The sequence below is a fragment of the Dunckerocampus dactyliophorus genome, chromosome 3 (assembly GCF_027744805.1).
Source record: "Dunckerocampus dactyliophorus isolate RoL2022-P2 chromosome 3, RoL_Ddac_1.1, whole genome shotgun sequence".
In the NCBI taxonomy this organism is placed as follows: domain Eukaryota; kingdom Metazoa; phylum Chordata; class Actinopteri; order Syngnathiformes; family Syngnathidae; genus Dunckerocampus; species Dunckerocampus dactyliophorus.
This window is the reverse complement of record NC_072821.1, coordinates 28,058,254-28,079,903: the sequence shown is the minus strand read 5'-3', so window position 1 is coordinate 28,079,903 and position 21,650 is coordinate 28,058,254. Positions and strand designations below refer to the sequence as shown.

General features: G+C 40.8%; 1 protein-coding gene and 1 long non-coding RNA gene across 4 annotated transcripts in view; one reads left to right on the top strand and one right to left on the bottom strand.

Annotated features, from left to right (window-relative positions):
* Positions 1–359: 359 nt before the first annotated feature.
* Positions 360–21,650, bottom strand: part of ano1a (anoctamin 1, calcium activated chloride channel a) — a 79,092-nt gene continuing 57,801 nt past the window's right edge. For all 3 annotated transcript variants that reach the window (XM_054769628.1, XM_054769626.1, XM_054769627.1), the window contains 9 exons: positions 21,429–21,540; positions 19,128–19,185; positions 18,893–18,993; positions 17,734–17,876; positions 13,938–14,090; positions 12,091–12,143; positions 11,803–11,987; positions 11,576–11,681; positions 360–5,287 (listed from right to left, as the gene is read on the bottom strand). In XM_054769628.1, coding sequence (XP_054625603.1) covers positions 5,063–5,287; positions 11,576–11,681; positions 11,803–11,987; positions 12,091–12,143; positions 13,938–14,090; positions 17,734–17,876; positions 18,893–18,993; positions 19,128–19,185; positions 21,429–21,540 — 1,136 coding nt within the window. In that variant the 3' untranslated portion in view covers positions 360–5,062. The remainder of the gene's footprint in view (positions 5,288–11,575; positions 11,682–11,802; positions 11,988–12,090; positions 12,144–13,937; positions 14,091–17,733; positions 17,877–18,892; positions 18,994–19,127; positions 19,186–21,428; positions 21,541–21,650) is intronic.
* LOC129178007 (uncharacterized) lies at positions 5,180–16,224 on the top strand. The gene is made up of 4 exons (XR_008569724.1): positions 5,180–5,305; positions 10,304–10,427; positions 12,252–12,342; positions 12,436–16,224. It is a non-coding gene; the product is annotated as an uncharacterized LOC129178007 (long non-coding RNA).

The following is a 21,650-nucleotide window of genomic DNA, read 5'->3' as shown; positions in this document are numbered from 1 at the left end:
GTTTATTTAATAATAGTATTACTTTAAAAAGTCTTTATTCTTTAATATTTTAACTTCAATGCTACTAAAATGACGTTATTTTTCCTCATAATATTATGACATTATTCTCATAAAGGATGACTTCTTGTTGATTACAACTTTTTAATTATTTTAATATTTTGACTTTATTTTTGTAAAATTACTGCAGATGTTTCAATTTTTGCCGTTTTTTTTCTTGTTAAACTACATTTGTCAAATGTGCTGCAGGCCAATAAAAAAAAAAAAAAAAAAGAACCACGGGCCCTCAGGCAGCACTATATGGTTTTGATGCACTAATTAACGACATGTTGGTAAACAAAAAACAAGACACTCTTTTCAGTTTAGACTTTTTGTCCAGATTTTATGTTTAAAACCTGGGTAGCATACATTTTGAGCACACGGCCAATCAACAACACATTTACAGTACATTCAATACAATCACTTCTACACAGTTTGTGCTTTGTCATACACAAGGAACTACTGTACTATGCTCTGTGCTTTAACAGTAACAATGCATACATTTATTATTATAATGGTAACTTTAGTAGAAAGTCAAGAAATGTCAAAAGCCGAATGAAAATGAGGCCAGTATGGAGCTAAGCTATTGTACGAGGTTAGACTGATACAAATATCAGTAAAATGCTCTCTGCATTTGCCTCACTTGACATCACACCAGTCCAAAAATCTTTCAGACAAAAAGTGGAATGTAATGTTTTGTGACAGCAAACAGAAATGATTAAAAGGAAAAGGTTTAATATTAGGTTTCCTGGGTGGTCAGATTGATAGCAAGAGAAATGTGCAATAAACAGAAGATATACACATGTGCAGGGCTGTAATATTAATAGTTGCAGCTTGTAGTCCCATTCCCCATCTCTACTGAACAACGGCAGCACACTTTCATCTTATCCATGTGTCTTTGTCCCTTTACGTATTTCACCGAGAAGGCCACGTGTTCGCAATTTAAACAAGAGGCTTTTCAAACTCTGACTTCTCCCTGCCACTATTGTAGCCTTGTAGTCATGTGTGGCTCATACTGAAATATCGACACCTCTGATATCAGATGTGAATGCTCTAAAACTGATTCTCAAATCAAAATATGGCTAATCAGCGATACCAGTCAGCATGATTGAGATCTTGTCTTAATGATACGCGGTACATCAGTCAGCATGATTGAGATCTTGTCTAAATGAAACACGGTTGGTGGGAACTGCTTTTTCTTACGGGGTATGGGTCAGTGCGTAATGTGTAAGTGCAGCAGCACACTGCTCAATCACTCAGTCTCAGTCTGTTGAAACGATGGCTGATCGTAAACGGAGCCATGTGTGAATTGTGAATTAGTTTTCACTCTTTTCACTTATAGTAGTTCTTAATTCATCCATCTTCTATGCCGCTTATGCTCACGGTTATGCTGGAGCCTATCCCAGCTGGCTTCGGACGGGGTACACCCTGAACTGGTTGCCAGGGCACATATAGACAAACAACCATTCACACTCACATTCATACCTATGGACAATTTAGAGTCTCCAATTAACCTAACATGCATGTTTTTGGAATGTGGGAGGAAACCAGAGCCCCCGGAGAAAACCCACGTACTCACAGGGAGAACATGCAAACTCCACACAGAGATGCCCAACGGAGATTCGAATCCAGATCTTGCAGATCTTGTGTGGCCAACATGCTAACCACTAGGCCACCGTGCTGCCCCTAGTTCATAATCATTAATCATTTACTTTAACGGCTTTATTCTCTTATTTCTTCTATTTTTTATTGTTTATAACACCATTTTCACATATTTTATATGATTTTTACCAGTTTTTTCTGTTGTTATACAGTATATTAGCTTGGTTAGTAAAACAGTACAGTTGGAAAATAAGTAAGCAAATTACTCTGATGTCTTGTATTCGTTATGCAATCATTTGAAACACACTACTTTACCAGACACATTAGGTGTTCAGTTGCCCCTCGTCACTTTGGGCTCCTATCAGTTTTCTAAATACATTCATATATCAGCACTGTTTCGTGGTTGACTACGGCCTATTATTAATTCAATAATATGCATATTTAAGCAAATTTTATGTATTTCTGGCTGAAATTTAGAAGGTTGTGAACAGGTTGTCCATGCTATTAAAATATTCAATTTATAGATAAGGAATCTTACTTCGCAGAAATTCACTTATGGTCAGGTCTGGAACCAATTAACCGCCATAAGTGAGGGATGACTGTATTTGCACAAAGTATCAGTATCGGATCAGTATTGTCGATACCAACCTGAAGTTTACTCAGTATTGGATCGGAAATAAAATCATTGGTATCACACATTACTATAGCCATGACTCTCACTTTAGCCAAAGGCTGGACTGCACTGTATTTGTTTATTGTAAATACAAACCTATAAATGAAACGTATGCATAAACACATAAAAACTACAACACGTGTGGCTGAAAATCACCAATGACCTCGTCATTGCTGCCAAATCTGGTACTCTCCATCCTCATCCTCACTGAGATTTGACACTATCTCACACCGCATCCTCTTCAATAGACTGTCATCCATTGGTATCACCCACACCCCCTCAACTGGTTTCATTCATACAGTCATGGAAAAAATGATTAGACCACCCTTGTTTCTTCAGCTTATTGATCCATTTTAATGGCTGGAATAACTAGAGGTACATTTGTGTGGACAAATATAAATGATGATAACAAATAAAGCTCAGAAGAGTTTAATTTAAGAGATGATATCTGGCAACTTCCATGGTTTTCTTGATAATAACCTAAATCACTGAAGTTCTTACATGAATAGCTATAGCATTGTACTGCCAAAAAATGTAACTCTTATGAGCTATTTTTGTTGTCATTTTTATATTTGTCCAAACAAAGGTACCTTTAGTTGTATCAGGCATTAAAATGAACAAGAAACTGAAGAAACAAGGGTGGTCTAATCATTTTTTCCATGGCTGTATCTCACAGGTCGTTCTCAGTTCTTTCAGCTCAAGTCCTTCAAGTCCAACACCTCCGCCGTTACCACAGGCAGCCATTCAGAAAATTTACTATCAGAAATCAAATCCTGGTTCACCACGAACTCATTACCATCTGAGATCCAAAATACAGACTCACTCCCCATCTTCAAATCCAGACTCAAAATTCAACTGTTCAAGACTGCTTCTGCACTGTCCTTCAGTTGCTTGTTCATGTTGATGCTATCCTTTGTAGCTTGTCTGTGTCTTGTGCAGTGTCCTTGAGTGTTTAGAAAGGCACTTATAAATTTTATGTATTATTATTATGATGAAAAATATATGTAGCGTTACACGCCTTTTCATGAGCTTTGAGATTTTGGAGATACTTTTTTTTTGTGATGTCACTTCCTGTGCGGATGGACTGAAAGAAGCTCTGCACCAATCTCAAAGTTTTTAAGTATTTTGGCAATTTTCCTGCCCACAGATAAATTCGTAAAGAAATGGATGGGCCGGAAGGAAAGGTGGAAGCTTTAAAGAAGAAAAATTATGAAAAGGATCACGTTATATTGCAAATGGCGTACAGAGTGGATGATTTGGAGCAGGATTTGGAGTTTTACTAATCCAAATGTATTTATTATTAAAAATGTATCATTCTTCAAACAAGATTTATAGGGTCATTATTTAAACTCCTATTTGCTTCTTGATTTGCTTCATTTTTTTAACACCATCCTTTCAGGAAGGGGAAAAAATGTAAATAACAAATGTCGGAAAGAGAAATATAATTTTCAACAAGTAAAAGTTATGGTGTGAATGAATTATCAGTAAAAAATATTGGGAAGGGTTAGGATAAACATAAACTCTGCTTCATCCCACTCCTTGTCAGACACGTTGAATTGTGCAAATGTAACCATGTGATGTCCCTTCATGTAACTTGTTACGCGTCTAGAACAAATAAACATATCGTACCATACTTCTCCAAAGCAGAAAAAATGTAAAGAGCAAAAAAACAAAAAGCTCCCAATACAAATACATTAACTACCACAAACCTCTTCAAAACAGTAATGACCAACATTTCTATACGTACAGCAGAGGTACTGTTGAATTTTATCCATTGGATGGACCATGTGGACGGATGAACGAGACAAGCTTCTTCCCTGAGAATGCCATTCGGATTAGATTAAGTGGGGTTTGGCATTGTTTTGCCTGATGGTTTTATTTGCGTATAAGAAAACACCCAGAGCAGAGAGCTTAGTGGGGTTTTTTGTTTATCAAATACACAGTTACCTTTTACTTTACCAATCCTCATGAAAAATGACTAACTCCAGGAAGTATAATGATTAACACCTGAGTATACATCTGACTTGAAATGTCCTAAAATAAGCCCTATAAAGCTTTGTGCTTGAGTTGAACTCCTTCAGTCCTGAAGTGATGTACACCAAACATTTTGGAACGGTATATGTTTAGGTTTTAGGTATACAGTGGAACCTCGGTTTATGTTTCGGTTAGAGTCGGACCTTCTGGAAAGGATTCATGACGCTAACCAAGGTTTCACTGTATTACATGGTGTTTTACCTTGACATGTTTCAACTGTCACCTGAAGTCTTCCTCAGAAGTGTCACCTGACCACTGTGACGTGCCGCTCATCAGCCCTACTGCTCGATGGTCTCGAGAGGAGAGTCCCAGGTGTGAGAGAGCATAAATGCTCTTTCATCCCTCATGATGTTTCCTAATTTCAATGTCCTTCTTAATCCCTGTTTGCGTTATCCTGCAGTCTGTGATGTCGTTTGAAATTTCTCGTCATTCGACTTGAAGAAATGCCTCTAGGTTGGCATGGGTTTAAAAAGATAACGTATGTACAGTACATGTTGAAAAAGCCCTAAAATGGTGAATATGTGAAAGTTTCAGGTTTTAAGCCATTCCTACAAATAATCTCAAACAGCTAAAATGGAGAACCACTGCTTTTATGAAATTGCATAACCTTTTCTAGCTACTGTTGAAAGTACTCCATTTATAAACTTAGTTATGAGTTTAATTGTGTTTTCGTTTGTGCTTCTTTTCTAATAAAAATACAGCTGGTACTTGAGTAATTTATGTTTTGCTGCGAGTGCGTTGTAGTAGGCTCTTGTTTGAGGATGACGGGGATGTGCTACTGTTCCACTTGTGACTGTCTCGCAGGGTAAGCCTCCTTCGTTGCTCTTCCTTCATGAACAGCTCAACCATGAGGACCTTCTCCTTGTGGATCTGGAGACTGATGTCCTTTGGTATGTCTGGGATCAACCAATCCACAAAGTCACTCATGAGCATCACGACGTTCTGTGAGGAAACAAATAGGTAAGGCATCAGTGTACCATCACCATACATTCTAAAACGCCTAACTGACACAGTGCATGAAACGTTGACGCTAAAAATAGCATGAAATGGCAACAAGCAATGACAAGTATATGTTTGGGAAACCTTAGACCAGTCGCCAGTCCATTAAATTGTGCATAGGATAAGTTTATCCTGTCACTTCTACACTGCTGTATTACTGCAATTTCCCTTTGTGGATTATTTTGAGTTGGTTTGTTTATTTTCATTGTGCAACATGGTGGCTGTCATTACTTGTGAGAGGAGCGATCATATTAAATAGGTGCGGGATAGCGAGGACACGGTGGGTTGGGTTATTGTGAGTCTTATGGATATACAGTCAAACCTGTCTATAGCGGCCACTAAAGGGAAACGGCAAAAGTGGTTGCTATAGGCAGGTGGCCGTTATACCTAGACAGGTTGGCGGCCATTTTGAATTTGTGCATGCACATATTAACATGTCTGTGATTAGAAGCTTGTTGTGTTTGCAGATACATATAATTATACTGATACGTGTTGACCAGTAGAGGGCACTGTGGGACTGCGGCTAAAAGTTGTAAAGAACTACTAGGTTAATAAACCGCTGTTAATAAAGCGATTAAAGTGCATCGGCGACGTGAGTCTCTCCTTCCCCACAACAAGGGGGATTACAGTATTGACCAGTGCACATTGTCTCACACCAGGAAATAAACGGTGTCACTGTCTGCAACAAGCTCCAAACAAGACGGCTTTTTTATGTTGAACAACTGACAGTTTGTGTGGATCTTGTGAATGATTGTGACTGAGCTACGACTCAGTAATTAAAGTCTACACACGACGGCTTCATTGCTTAAAAAACAAAACTTTTTCGTGCATTAAGCTTCTGCTTGAGTCGGCATTTTGGCCGCTATATGCGGTCAGATATTGACCAAGGGATACAAAATGGGTGGCCGCTGGCTGCGTTAGACTGTTGCCCGCTATACACAGGGTCTACAACATGCAAATTTTCTGCGGGGGATTTTTCAGTCGCCGCTATAGGCAGGTGGCTGTTATATACAGGTGGCCGCTAAGACAGGGTTGACTGTATTTCTATTATAAAATATGTCGCTACTCATGAAAAACTCATGAGCAGCAACAGCATCACAGTCAAGTGATTTTACTGTGCCAAACTTGAGCACAGTTTAGAGCCAAACGGACTTTGGGTGTGAAGTGGTCATAAGCATGGTACGACTGGCTGAGTTTGCGTACCCCCTTAAGCACTACATGTGGCATTCACAAATGTATGTTTCAACAGCTTACTGTACTTTTGAGCGGGACAGGATTGAGTAAAACAATATTTCTGTTTCCTTAATTGTTCTTAATACTATCTTACTAATAAAACACCGTCAGGCTGTTGGTCCTGTCCAGAGTTGGGATCAAACCTGCACCTTCTGCCCTGCAAGGGGGGAGCATATACCATTAAACTAAGAGAGGCTCCGCTTATCCGGGTCCATTTTCCTCCGCTTAGAGAGGCTGTCAGGAGGATATCTGAATTCTGCCATTTTATTCTCTAATTGGTGACAGATGAACTGACGCTGCATACGCGTGCATCCTTCGCGCATATGGCTCACTTGCACAAAATGGGGACCCGCCCCGTGGAATCGTGGGGTCCTATGAGCAGCAGTTGCTCTGCATGTATGGAGGGTCGACTCTCACTGTGGTAATTCACCCCCTCTGTTTCTGTGTCTTGTGTTGTGTCTACAGTGGCATGTTCCCAGGCCAGCCCGGGAGATTTAGATACCGTAGTTACCAAGGTGAGGTGCAGCAATAAATAAATAAATCAATGGCTGTTAATTAGCCCATTATTGATTGGCTCACCGAGAAAACTCACGGTACTCCCCGATGGCCAGTCCATCCCTGTACAGACCCGTCTGAACGTTTGACATGAAAACACCTGAATGACTCACAAAAGCCTTGGGAGAATGTGATATGCTCACATGACACCAAAATGGAGCTCTTTGCATGCATCAAGTAGACTCAGCAGAGAAATGGTGAATATGAGTCTAACAACTGCAGCCTTACTGTCAAATCATGGAGGCGCAAACAAAATCAGCAAGGGAATCAAAAACTTATTCCCCCCCCACTGAAATCGTATCAGTGATTGTGTAGCAGTAAGAAATTCTCAATTTCTCAGGGAACACAAAAGTGTTGTTCTGTCAGCTGTGTGACTCATGTTAGCCTATCACAGTGTGACGATGCGCTATAGATGTACGGGTAGCTTTCTCTCTCTCACTCCTTCTTTTGCTTTGAAGCGCCGTCCAGTTCCTTTTTATTTCACTGCTAACCTTGAATAAATTGTGTGAGCGTGTGATTTCATGTCAACTCTGTGTGCAACTGCAAATCTCGTCGACTAGTTAGCTTTTCAGCTTCTTTCCTAGCGAGCGAACGATGACGTTAAAGACAGGAGGAGAGTGTTCGTGCAGCTAGAACTAATCAATGTGTTATTGCAAATGTTGATCTGAAAAAGAAGAAGAAGGTGGACTATCAGCCCTTTGAACGGGTCATATTAACACAGGAAAAATCACTTAAGTTCTTACATGAATAGCTATAGCATTGTACTGCTAAAAAGCTATTTTTGTTGTCATTGTTATATTTGTCCAAACAAAGGTACCTTTAGTTGTATCAGGCATTAAAATGAACAAGAAACTGAAGAAACAAGGGTGGTTTAAGAATTTTTTTCCAAAACTGTCCGTTGGTTTGCCCATGACAGCCACACTGGATGATAATGCAATGGGGCGGGCAGTGGCTCAGGTAGAGCAGGTCATCCAGAAACCGGAAGGTTGGTGTCCCTGGGAAAGATACTTCACCCACCTTACCTCCAATGCTGCACACATTGGTGTATGAATGTGAATGAATGTTTGGTGGTGGTGGTCAGAGATGTACTGTAGCTTACCACCACCAGTGTGTGACTGAGGAGTGAATGAATAATGGCTTCACTTCATTGTGAAGCGCTTTGGGTGCCTTGAAAAGCGCTATATGCCCTTGGTATTTAAGGGCATATTCACACTCAGCCAATCATACCGTGCCTGGGCCCACCTCACAGCTAAAGCAGAGCGTGTTTTGCTAGTGTTAGCACACTGATCCATGCCCAAGCATGGCACACTTCCCCTCCTCGAATAGGTGGCCTAGGGCACAGCACGGTTCATGCAGATGCACACACGCAATGTAGTCTATCATAGTATCATAGTACTGTATCGTTATTCATCAATCAAGTGTGTACGGGGATACAGGGAATATAAGTGACATTCTTCCTTGTTTTGGGGGTTGAGTGACCCCAAAAGGAGGGAATTATATGGTGGAAAGACCCCAGCAATGAATGCTAGCATTGCTAGCAATGCTAGGTTTTCCCTATTCCTTGTTCTGTGCTCTTATTTTGTTCATCTGCTTTGTGCTGTTTTGAGTTCTCTATGTCATGTTCTGTCATGTTGCTCTGCTGCTGCCAATCTGCATTTTGTTGCAGTACACTGCTGACTCTCCTAGGAGGAGTTACCTGTTCACACCTGCACCCAGTTAGCATGACAACTACTTTAGCTGTGCTGTCTGGTTACACCTTTGCTAGATTGTTCCCTGCTCCTTATCATACTCCTGCTACTCCTGCCTTGTGTTACCTCTGGTTCTGTGCTTTCTGGTCCACCTTTGTATAGTTTTGTGAGTACCTTATTCCCTGTTTGGCTTCTCCAGCAGCGCTTTTATATTTTTGTATTTGGCTCTAGTCTTGCCTGCTTGGTTTTCAACAGAGCATTTTTGTTATTGTTAGTATTTTTTCCTGCTTAATATCTCAGCAGTGATTTTTAGCTCTTGTATGTTACCTTTTTAATGCACAGTTCATGAGCAGTGTTTTTTGTTAGTGACCATTTTTCCCATGGCTCGGCCCGGTGGTTTTTGGTGTTTGTATTTTTACTCTTGTGGACACCTTTTGTTGTTATAAACCTTTTGTTTTATGGAGTGACTCGTCTCTGCATTTTGGGATCCTGTACTACAGCCTTGGCCGCCCGTGACAGAACAATCTGGCCAATATGGATCCCGCGGAGATGGAGCACTTCCGCTCTGCTCTGTCCCACCAAGGACAATTAGTGGGAAGCCATGAACAATCTCTTAGAGCGATTACGGAGGCCATAACTCCCTTGTCCGCTAACATGAACGCTATCAATCAGCGCCTTGTGCGTGCCCTTTCCCCTGGAGTTCCGGAAGGCCCCGCACAGCCTCGTAGCGACCACGCCACTTACTTCATCAGCAACCACGGGCTCACCACACCGGGAGCCTAACATTGCCCATCCTCCACGCCTTTCTGGGGAATCTACCTCTTGTTCCTCTTGTACCCGAGAGCCCAGTTACTAGCACTCCTCCTGAAAGTATTAACCTGTCAGGCGTGCCGGTCGAATATCACGATCTGGCTCAGGTTTTCAGCAAGGACCGAGCGCAGAGTTTACCACCTCATAGGCCTTATGAATGCGCCATAAAACTGTTCTCAGACGTGGCACTACCTAATATATCCGGTCCAGAAAAGCAGGCTCTTAAAGAGTATATTTCGTCCTCCTTAGCCTCAGGGCTTATCTGCCCGTCGTCTTCGCCACTGGGAGTGGGGTTTTTCTTTGTAGAGAAGAAGGACAAGACATTACGGCCATGTATAAATTATTGGGACATTAACGAGATTACGGTTAAGAAGCGATATCCGCAACCCCTCATAGACTCAGCCTTTTCTTCTTTACGTTCGGCTAAGGTCTTCACCAAGCTTGATTTAAGAAATGCATATCATCTGGTTCGGATTAAGGAGGGGGATGAGTGGAAGACCGCATTCAACACTCCCCTTGGTCATTTTGAATACTTCGTCATGCCTTTCGGCCTTACCAATGCTCCAGCAGTTTTTCAAAACCTCATAAATGAAGTTCTCAGAGATACTGTATGCTTAACAAGATATGCTTTGTGTACTTGGATGATATATTAATCTTTTCCAACTCTTTGCAGGAGCATGTGCAACACGGACGACGAGTACTTCAGCGCTTCCTTGAGAACCCCCTCTACATTAAGGCGGAGAAGTGCGAGTTTCATTCGCCATCCGTCTCATTTCTGGGTTACATTGTGGAGAAAGGTAAGCTTAGAGCTGATCCCGCCAAGGTCCAGGCAGTGATCAATGACCTTCTCCTACATCAAGGAAGCACTTGCAGAGGTTCCTAGGGTTTGCAAATTTCTATAGAAGATTCATTCGCAATTTCAGTAGCAAGGCAAGGCTTACATCAAGGCTTACATCCACTAAAGTTCCTTTTGTATGGACCCCAGAAGCCGAGATGGCATTTGCTAAACTCAAAGTTCTGTTTACATCTGCACCCGTTCTCACTCATCCTGACGCTTCTCTACAATTTTTTGTTGAGGTTGACGCTACGGATACAGGAGTGGGAGTAGTCCTATCCCAACGGTCCCTGGTCGATCAGAGGTCGTTCTTCTCGCGCCGCCTCACCACTGCCGAACGCAACTATGATGTGGGGAATCGTGAGCTGCTGGCCATTGTTTTCGCGCTGCGGGCGTGGAGGCATTGGCTAAAGGGCGTCGCCCTGCCATTCGTCATGGCAACAGATCATAAAAATCTGGCTTACATCAAAACTGCACAACGTCTCACCTCCCGCCAGGCTAGCTGGTCATTGTTCCTAATTTGAGGAATAAATATTATTTTACCTGCTCTTTGCCTTAAATGTTTAAGTGTGGAGTCTCCCTGTCCTCTACCTGTCTGGTGAGTGTGTCCCTTGAGGGGGGTCACAATAGGATGGTTGTTGTGTTTGAGGCCCCAGGTGGCTGGAGTTTCACATAACAATAGGTCATTCGCCTGCCTGGTGGTACATCAGCTGGTTAGTGGCCACTGTTAGGACATAGTTATAAGCAGACAGTAGGTGCGGGAATGCTTCCCGTCAAACTAGAAAGGCACTCTCTAAACAGGAGAAGGTTTATGCCATCATAAATTATTGTCTCATTTCTCGTCGCAATTTTGCTGTACCCCACCCTTGATAAGTTTTGACATCCCTGTTATAAACGAGGTACATATTTAATTTTATTAAAATATATAGTAATGTTTTATGAGAATTGAGAATTGTATTTATTGCAGTTTAATTTTTAAAATAATCAGTTTTATGTTAGCATTTTGTTCCCTTTCTGTATACAAACTGGTGTCACACCCCAAATACGGATACATCATGCAGCCTCAGCATTGACACAATTGAGTGATCATTGTATGTGGGTTCCCCAAACCTGAAAGACAACCACAAAAGCAAGGCGGACTGCAAGAATGGCCCAAAACTCCTTGGAGAGATCATATGGTGTGTTGGACCAGGGAGGCTCTCTGTAGTCTTTATACCTGATATCAGACACACAAAAACATCCTAAAATGTCAGAAGTTCACATCTTCATTGGTTATGTCACATTGGACAATGGGTCATGCGTATTCTGAAAAAACAATCAACTATGAAACTTCTTACCTGCATGTGTTTACCTTATGGCCAAGGATCATTGGCTGGATAGGGTCTGTACCTGGCTGAAAGTCACTCACGTTGAAGTATGACAGAGAGTGATTGACAAAGCCGTGCATGGTGCCATCAGGACTGTACATGTACTGGTAGACAAGCCGTGGGATGAAGTCAGATGTGAAGGCAATGACAAAGGCCTGCCAACCAAAAACTGCTTATTATTATGACTTACTGTCAAGCCATGGGAATGAGGTGATACTGACAACTCTTTGTTTTGCTAGCATGGTTTGAAAAACTCACATTCAGTATGACTGCCACCTTGCTAAGGCCTCTTAACAGGTTGTACCAGATACCTGCAAACAAAAAGGACCTTTGTTACAATTAGGGATGGATATCAATACTGTGTCATTATGCTGACGTAAACCATAGTCTCCCTCTCTCTCTCTCTCTCTCTCTTGCAGTCAGTCAATTTGACTAAGACTGTCTTATGACTTCAGCATCTATTTGATGGCAGTTCTCCACAGGGTTCTGTTATCAGCTGTTGACTGTCAGGTATTCCGGTCACTGTCTTTCCATTTCATGTTTCGTTTTGCCACATCTGTGAATCTTAAACGCCTTCTTTCTTTGTTTCTAATTCCTTCACAGAGCTGAGAGTAGAGCAGTTCCCTTGGAAGCCAAGCCATCTGAGGTTTTTCTGTATTAGAATATCAGCAATGCCTGGCAGGTTTGCAGGGAGTAAGTCAGGAAGTAAGATTTACCAACGTAGATCCGCACATCACATTGGCTGGCAACCAAGCAAACTTCACTCTCAACCGGATCACGGCACCAATGTAACCCGCCTGGTCTAGCCAGCTCTGCAGAATGAGAGTCGAGACCACTAGCCGTCGAGCTAAAAGTGCAGACTGTGAACTCAACATCCCACACGACTCTTAAAAGGTGCTGTTTGTCATGGTTAGGTACTGCAATGAGGGCACTAGCGTTTGAACCTACTAGATACCGCCGTCTCACCACTCACAATATGCAAGCGGCCCACGTAAAACAAACACCCAGAAAAGGTAACGTGAGCTTCCCTGAGACCGCATGTACAGTATGTGTATGTGCACGCACACTATGGGCATGTTCCTGTGAACCAGCCATGAGCGAGTGACAGCCATTAACGCCACTCCCCCTTTTCTGACCGAATGACATTAAAACATTCAACATTCAGTTTAAGTGGTAATTGTGAAGAATATAATTTTTTTTGTACAATCTTTTCTCTGTTTACTATTGGTAACATATGCTAGCCGGTGGTGGTGTTATATTTTTTAGGTGAAAAAAGTGCCATTTGGAGCCAAGGAAAGATAGCATTTTTTGGCGTCAGGGAGTTAGATTTACCAACATATTTTCGCACAGGGTTCGTATCTCCGTAGGGCATCTCTGTGTGGAGTTTCTCAAATATTCCGGTTTCCTCCCACATTACAAAAATATGCATGTTGTATGTTGCTGTGTTAGGTTAATTGGTAAATGTAAATTGTCCATAGGTATGAATGTGAGTGTGAATGTTTGTTTCTCTATATGTGATTGATTGGCGACTAGTCCGGGGCGTACCCCGCCTCCTGCCTGAAGTCAGCTGGGATAGGCTCCAGCATACCCTTGCGACCCTAGTGACGATAAGCGGCATAGAAGATGGATGGATGAAGCATCCTCACAAGCACACTGGCTGGCACCCCTTACATATAAACCCCTCACATTTCCGCAAATATTTTACGATATCTTTTCATGGGAAAACACTAAAGATACAAGATACATTTTGATACAAAGAAGTGTACAGCTTGAATAACAGTGCGACTGTACTAATCCAATGATGTTCATTTGGTCTATTGGTAATATATTCTGAACAATTCTTTTCCCAAAACAGAGTTACATCACGTGAGCACTCTGAGGAAGACTGTGAGTGAAATGTCAAGTGTAAAAAACTAACTCTGATCTGAGAAATAAAGTGTGTGAGTCAAAACATAAGTCATAAGTCAACACATAACCATTAATGTTTAAATCGCTGGCAACAAAAGTGAGCGTGGAGTGGGCATAGAGAACATCACAGGTTGCCTCTTCCACTTTTTCATGAGGCCCAACGTTTTTAATATATTTTCTCCCAAGAAAGCACCTACCAATATCTTTGGCTTTGACAGCAATCGGCCTTCTGAGCTCCATAACAAACTTTTTGGCGTCCAGGCGTATCTCAATGATGTTATTCAGAAGAGCAAAGAGTGGCGCCAGAGGAAAGGAGGCCACAAAAAGAGTCACCATCCCAAACTGGATGACTATGGAAACAAACACAAACTGGTGTTAAAAACAGAAGATTTTAAAAGCATGAGTTAGTGAAGTCAACAGGAACATAAGTAATTAGGGGTGAAACAATACGGTATCAGGTTGGGCTTATGGAGATATACATTTACAATGGATGAATGTCATATCAATTATGGAACCAGAATCATTTTTTTGTACCCTTCTTTTTCCAGGATGGAATGATCATGCAAAGTACATCTTCAAGAATTAGCTTAAATATCCCAAGTTCCACCTCTACAGTTTTGGTTGTCAACAAGCTTCTGGTATGATTCAGAATGGATATTTGACCATTTCTGTTGGCAGAATTGACAGTGTTCCTTTCAGTTGGTTTGTTTCCTGGCATGGACACAGTTTAGCTGGTTAAAGATCTCAAGGGAGCTGTGACCACAGCCACCAAAAATACATGCACATCTACAGGTATATCAGAATTATACCAATGAACACCTGAACGATTCAGAGAAGGTTTGGGAGAATGTGATATGGTCAGATTTAGAAGAATAAACAGAGCTGTTAGGCATTAATGTTTGGAGCCAGACAAATGCTGAATCTGAAGCCAAGAACACCATCTCCAAAGTCAAAAATGGAGGTGGGAACATTCTGCCAAAAGCATATGACCAAGGCAACAAAGGAGTGGCTCAAGAAGAAGCACACTGAGAGCCTATAGCCAGACCTTAATCCCTTAGAAAATCAATAGAGGGATCTGAATCTTCAATTTGCCAAGTGACAGCCTCAAAAGCTTCAAGGGATGGCACGCTTATTGTTTTTTGATTGCAGTATTTGTTTTGTCCTGCATATGGTGTGTGCTTATTAAAATGCAAGTCAACCAACGAGTTGATAACGATCCACTCAATCTTGCTTCTGTGACAAGTCTGTCTACACTCTACGATTCCCGGCTCGGCTCAGTCATTATTATTCAAATCCACTATTTGGCGTACAAGCTATGCCATCTCTAAAACATGATCTCTAAAAAAGGAGTGATGCGCTTCCTTTACATGTATTTATTTATTTTTAGCTTGTGTCCTGGATGGGTCTGGTCCTTGATGATGACGTAATGGGAGTGGGCCATCTCCTCCAGGGAGGATAAGGGACAGCCGTTATTTGGGCTGTATTTATTACTCTCTGTAGAGCCTTCCTGCCTGCTGTGGAACAGGTGGCATACCAGACAGTGATGGAGAACACCATGACAATTGGTAGAAAGGCCTTTCTCCAAGTGCATCTAAATAATCCACACTGCTTGCGTGTTGTAATTCCAATGACGTCTTACGATCATATCTTAACTTGTCCAACTATGGCGCGTTCAGGCACCACCGATCAAGGTGCAAACTCACAAAGCTTAACAAATAAACATCAATGAAGCATACAGACATAAACATGTAAATTTGTGAGCTTTCTAATAGTGGCACATGTATGATGTACATTTGACTTGTATTATCTCATATTTATAGATTATTACGGACTGACTTATAGTGAATGAGATGTGTTTTCTGTGGAAAAATGGCCTATTTGTGGACCAAAAAAAACTGACCATGAATGCTAAAATACGAATGAGCTGGGTTCCACTCTCAGTGTCTCACTATATGTTGCTGCACAGTGAGCAGAGAGGTAGCCGGTGGACGGTTGTGGCAGCGAGCCAAAGCGGGATGCACATTTTACATATTGTATGTCATTGGGCAGAAGAGTTTTAAAATATGCTTGATTAAAATCACCAGCAATGACAAGGACACCTTGATATCGTGTACATAAATAGTTATGACACATAAAAGACACATGTTGCAGTGTTATGTTGCCTTTGGAGGCCATACCTGCACAGTGCATCGTTTTAATTAATAATTAGCTATAAGTCAAGCTGTCAGCTGCCTGTTCTTTTGAAAACCTATATAAGCTGTTGGCTCTGTGGGCAGATGGAATGGTCGCCACATGATTGACAGAACATCTAAGTCAGGTAACAGTGATGATTTATAACCTGGCAATTTTTGCATCAGTCTTTATGAATATGAACATAGAAAAAAATCTGCTGCAATTCAGTCGATGGTTGTTGTGACCCGCTAACTGTACAAGCAGCAGTCCCTGATGGTTTTGCTCCAATTTGTCTAGTTTATGGACGATTGATCTGCCATTTGAGAGGAAGATACTTGGCAGCAGGGTTTGTGTGGCTGCTTCTTAAGCGACCTCTCCCTACGCCTTGCAGAGCTTCGCATGGCCAACAAAAAGCCACAGAGATCAGGGGGAACTGGAGATGTCCTCCTGTATGTTGTGCTATGTTTTATAGGTAATTTTTCTCTTTAGAGTGATCAAATATGATTAAAAACGTACACTCATCATGGACTTGAATGTCCTATTCAATTTGGGCCCTTAATGATTCGTTTCAGTGCTTCTTTTTCCAGGATGGAATGATAATACAATACATCCTAGGTTCCCAAAGTGAGGTACGCATCCGCCCCGGGGAACACCAAATTTAATCAAAAAACGGGAATAAAAAAAAAAAAAACACCTCACAGCGCAAGGAGAACGGAGCAGAAAGGAGATAGAACATGAAGTTGTTCATTGCTCTGTGCGCATTATATGAAGAAATAAGTACTTTTGATGATAAGATGATAAGAGTGTTTAAGATTTCATTTATATTGGTGTTCCAATCTCCGCACGGCGCAGCGAAAACCTGTCACTGTGAGTGGGGATTCCCCTGAAAATGAAAAATGTATCGTTGGTTGTATATATTTTTGTACTTTATTAAGATTGTTAAACTTTCCCCTTCAATTTTGTATTAAAATAATATGCAGACTTAAACCATAACCATTGTGAGTGTCATGTTCTGTGTTGTGTCTGCACTCTGCTGCCGCCTCTGCTTTGTCCCTGCAGTGCCATGACCGCTCTGATGAGCAATTAGGAACACCTGCGATCAATCTGCTGCTTCCCATATATACCTCTGCTCTGTCACTACCCGGTTGCCAGTTATTCCCTTGCCATCCCTGCTTCCTGCTCCTCATCCCTTGGCTCCCAACTGGTCTACTTAGCTCACGTATTACTGCCATTGTGATTGTTACCGCTGTTACCTGTTCTGCACTTTTTTCCTGCAGCTCCTTTAGTTTGTGAGTACCTTTTTTCCTGCCTAGCAGTGTTTTCCGTTCCTTGTTGTTTTTTGGCTCTAGCCCTGAGTACCTTAGTTAGTTTTTGTATTCTTTTTCCCTGTACCTGTTGCAATTATTACCTTGTGTAATAAATTGTATTTTCACTAGCGAGGTGTCAGTCTGCATCACGGGTTCCAATCTTTTTTGGCGTAAGCCACCTCGTGACAGTGAGTGGAATAAAAGTGAAGGTCACAGTCAACCCATTCAAATGGAAGGATGCCAACATCAAACAGGAATAAAAGATATGTAGATGATTACTTATCTGTTTATCAGTGCTCATGTGAAATTTCACCAATTAATTATGTTCAATATTTGATGTTAATTAAGACAAAAACGTTTTTTTTATGTGTCCAGGAGTAGGGGGTACATGGCTTCAGGTCAAATGTCTATATATTTGAGCCAATTAAAGAAACCTTTCCATATTCTCTGTAGATGTAACTAGAGAGAGTAGCTCTTAGTGTTACTCTATGTAACAGTTTCAAAACAAACTTACTCATTTCCATATACTCTGGATTAAGGCCAACAAAGGGGCCCAGGAAGTGATCCTTCTCATGCCGTTGCAATGTTTTGGCCAGTTCCTCTTCTCGCTTTGTGTCTAGGTCGGACTTCTTCTTGCGTAGCATTTTTTTCAGCTTGCTGCAGAAAGAATGCAACAAGGAAATCAACATGTATCAAGCAGGTCATCTATAAAATAAATAGTATTCCGAAATATAGTCAAGTTTGTTTGAAAAACAACAAGATCCATTGCTCGCTAACTGGAAACAGCATGCCATTGACTCAGCTTAGTTTCTCTAGCTATGTGTAAATGGACTCCTCACCAAAATTTTAAGACCAGTTGAAAAATTGCAAGAATTAACAGTTTGCACTGTTGGATTTTAAGGATTCAAAGTAAAGCTTCAAAATGGAAAAAGAAGAAATGGGAGTGAGACAAAAAAAAATAGAGTAAGCAATTTATTGCAAACAACCATTAAAGTGAAATAGGCTGTTCATCAGCTGATCAAAAGTTTAAGACCACCGATTTTAAAAGCCAAAATCTTGGCACAATGCCCGTCTGACAAAGGACTTCTTCCAGAGGAATAACATCACTCTTTAAAATCATCCTGCATGTTCCCCTGATCTAAATCCAACTGAGAACATTTGGGGATGGATGGCAAGGGAAGTTTACAAAAATGGACATGAGTTCCACACAGTGGATGCCCTCCGTGAAGCCATCTTCACCACCTGGAGAAATATTCCACTAGCCTCCTGGAAACACTCGCATCAAGCATGCCCAAACCCATTTTTGAGGTGATTAACAAGATTGCCGCAACTACTCATTACTGAGTCCTTTTTTTGAAACTGTCATTTCTATTTTAGGGGGGTTTCAGTTTTTTTTTTTAACTTTTGATCAGCTGATGAACAGCCTATTTCAGTTTAATGGTTGTTTGCAATAAATTGGTTACTCCAAAAATGGTTTGTCTCACTCCCATTTCTTCTTTTTGCATTTTGAAGCTCTACTTAGAACCTCCTTAAGATCCAACAGTGCAAAATGTACATTTTTTCCAATTTTTCAACTGGTCTTAAAATTTGATCAGGAGTGTACACTAAGTAATGTAAAAACTTTGAACTGATGCAAACAATTTCCACCAACAAAATCAAATTTAAGCACTCACGGTATGCCAATCTCAAACAGGTTGTTCTGGATGAGCTGCTTGCCAAGCATGGTGATACATAACTGGATGCATAACTCCATAAGGCATCCTGCATGCGCACACTGGAGGAGGACATGAAGACATATGATTAACTCTACCTGTCAAGTATTGAATGTTAGTGCCCAACATATTCAATTAAATTCCTGAAATACTTGAAAACACAAAATATGCATATGGAAACACCATTAGAAGTTACCTCTTCCATTCTGTATGATCCGACAACATACAGGTATTTTCCTGGCCGCCCCACAAGCCTATAAAACAATAACACATACAACAACAATTTGTATTTCATATATATGTGAATGGGCAACCATTTACCACATAACTGCAATAAATAAATGTGATATAGGCCTTTCTTAATTTTTTTTTTTATGTTGTTCACAAGGGAAATGTGAAGCTATCCTTGAAACATTTGGAGTGGAGGCATGATTTTGGGCTCTTTTGAAAGGTACTAAGCTGCATTTGTCTCCCTAACAGTCAGAATGTATTTAAGTGCTACTGACATTAGCTCGTGCTACGGCACTAACTGTAATGTCTTTCTGTGCACCAAATACTCCATTTTATGATGTGCAGACGTGTGGCTTATACACTGGTGCGGCTTATATAAGAAAAAATCAGGGGTTTCCCCTAAATTTAGTGGGTGCGGCTTGTACACCAGAATTTAGGGTAAACTAAACTTGTTTTGTGTTAACATTTTTGGCTTACTTAAATTAATTGGATTTACATTGTTTCTCATGGGAAAAATGGATTTGGTTAGAGTCCGTTTCAGTTGGAGTCGGACCTTCTGGAACGATTAATGACACTAACCAAGATTCCACTGTATTTTTTCAGAAACATGCCTTCAAAATAACTACAGTACACTCAGAAATATAAACGCAACAATTTTGTTTTTGCGCCCATCTTTCTTGAGATGAACTCAAAGATGTCAAACTTTTTCTATGTACACAAAAAGCCTAATTCTCTGAAATCCTGTTGACAAATCTGTCTGAATCTGTGAATCTGTGATAGGAAGCACATCTCCTTTGCCAAGATTTTGAGTGGACCGTACATTTACACTGTTACATGAGGTGAAGCCAGGGCCGAGCCAGAACAATAGATGCTAACGAGCCAGTATCAGAGTCGTTCATACCCTACTCAGGGAGCGACACTTCCCTTTTATCGGAGGTGCTAATGTCAGGAGAGGATTATACCACTACTCCGCCCAGGCTTAGGGTAAGGAACCAATAGGAGGAGGGTGTTGGCACACCAATTCCGCCCACTCTTACTGTATTTAAGGCCTAGGCTACCAGCACTTGTTAGTTCGCTGACGAAGCTCTTCGGATGAGGAGCGAAACGCCCGACACCTTCTTCACAGAAGTACAGATGACGTCTCAAGAAGCCTTTCCCTCGACCACACTGTTATACAAGCTGTATACTAACTACTCAGCATGTTACGATACACTCAGCTCACGAGACAAGACGATACACGATATTGGGTTCACAAGAACAAGATGAGACAATATTTTAACATTGCTTTTAAGAAAACTACAAAGACAAAATATAGGACTAGACAAACAGGAGGCGAAACGTCTTCTAAGACAACCTGAACAGTGCAGTTGCGATTGAGTCAATGCCCTGAGAAGACGGAACAAACAGACTTTTTTTTAACTGAGTCACAAAACAATGCAGGTGCATTTTAAAACATTTACATTTCTTTGTATGCATGACCAAAGCATGATGCTTTTAACTGCTGATTTTCTTTCCACAAATTGAAACAAAAAACAAAAATTATAAAAGTTAATAATGAAGGCATTTGTCGCTGCTGTTGATGCGTAGTCATGTAAACACATGTAAAAAAGATTGCAGATTGTAGTAGATTTGTTTTATGTTTACTGTACGCGAAAAGAACTATAGTTCCCATGATGCTTATAGTGCCGATCCAGGAAACAGTGCATTTCTGATTAGACGCTACCATCACATGTTTTGATAGAAGTCATATGCAGCGATCATGTTATGAGCTGACTTCAGTAAGTTTGAAAATGTAAAATTACTACAGTTTCTGCTTGGATATTGCTGTTAAAACTCCAATGGAAAAAACAGCCACACGTCACGAGCCAAGAGATGCTTTAACACCAATGTATGTTGGATTGCAAGCCTTATAGTGTGCATAGAGCATTAATGTGCAGTTCCAATCCTGCCTCGCGCACTGCCACTTCTATATTACTCTATATTACTGTACGTGTATGCTCATTAACAGTAGCAATGCAATAGTTGCCAGTCCGATCGACTTCTGACTGCCCTCTTCTGGCAAGATAGCTTTTCTCTTAAACAAGAAATAGCATCACGCACAGGGGACATATATGCATATTAAAAATGAAAATAAAAATGATTTTTTGAAAGTAAGTTGAAAGTTATTGTCTCAAGCGGGACAAAAACCCTTTTCTTTCCTTGTGCCTCATAGTCAAAATAAATGTAAATAAACATAAATATGTGCAGTGAGTGAGTGATTTCTTACCGTCCTCTAAAAAAAGCCAAATAAACAATTGGTGTGAAGGCATTAACAAACTTCAAAATAAACGTCTTGAAGATAAGCCTCTCTTCAAAGCTTCTGTCTGTTTTTGGAACCTCTGCAAAAAAAAAAGAAAAAAAGTATTTAATTGATTTTGAATACTGGTAATTAAAAAGTAATTTGTCTACGACAATGATCAACAGATAAAAAGATATATTTGGAGCAAAT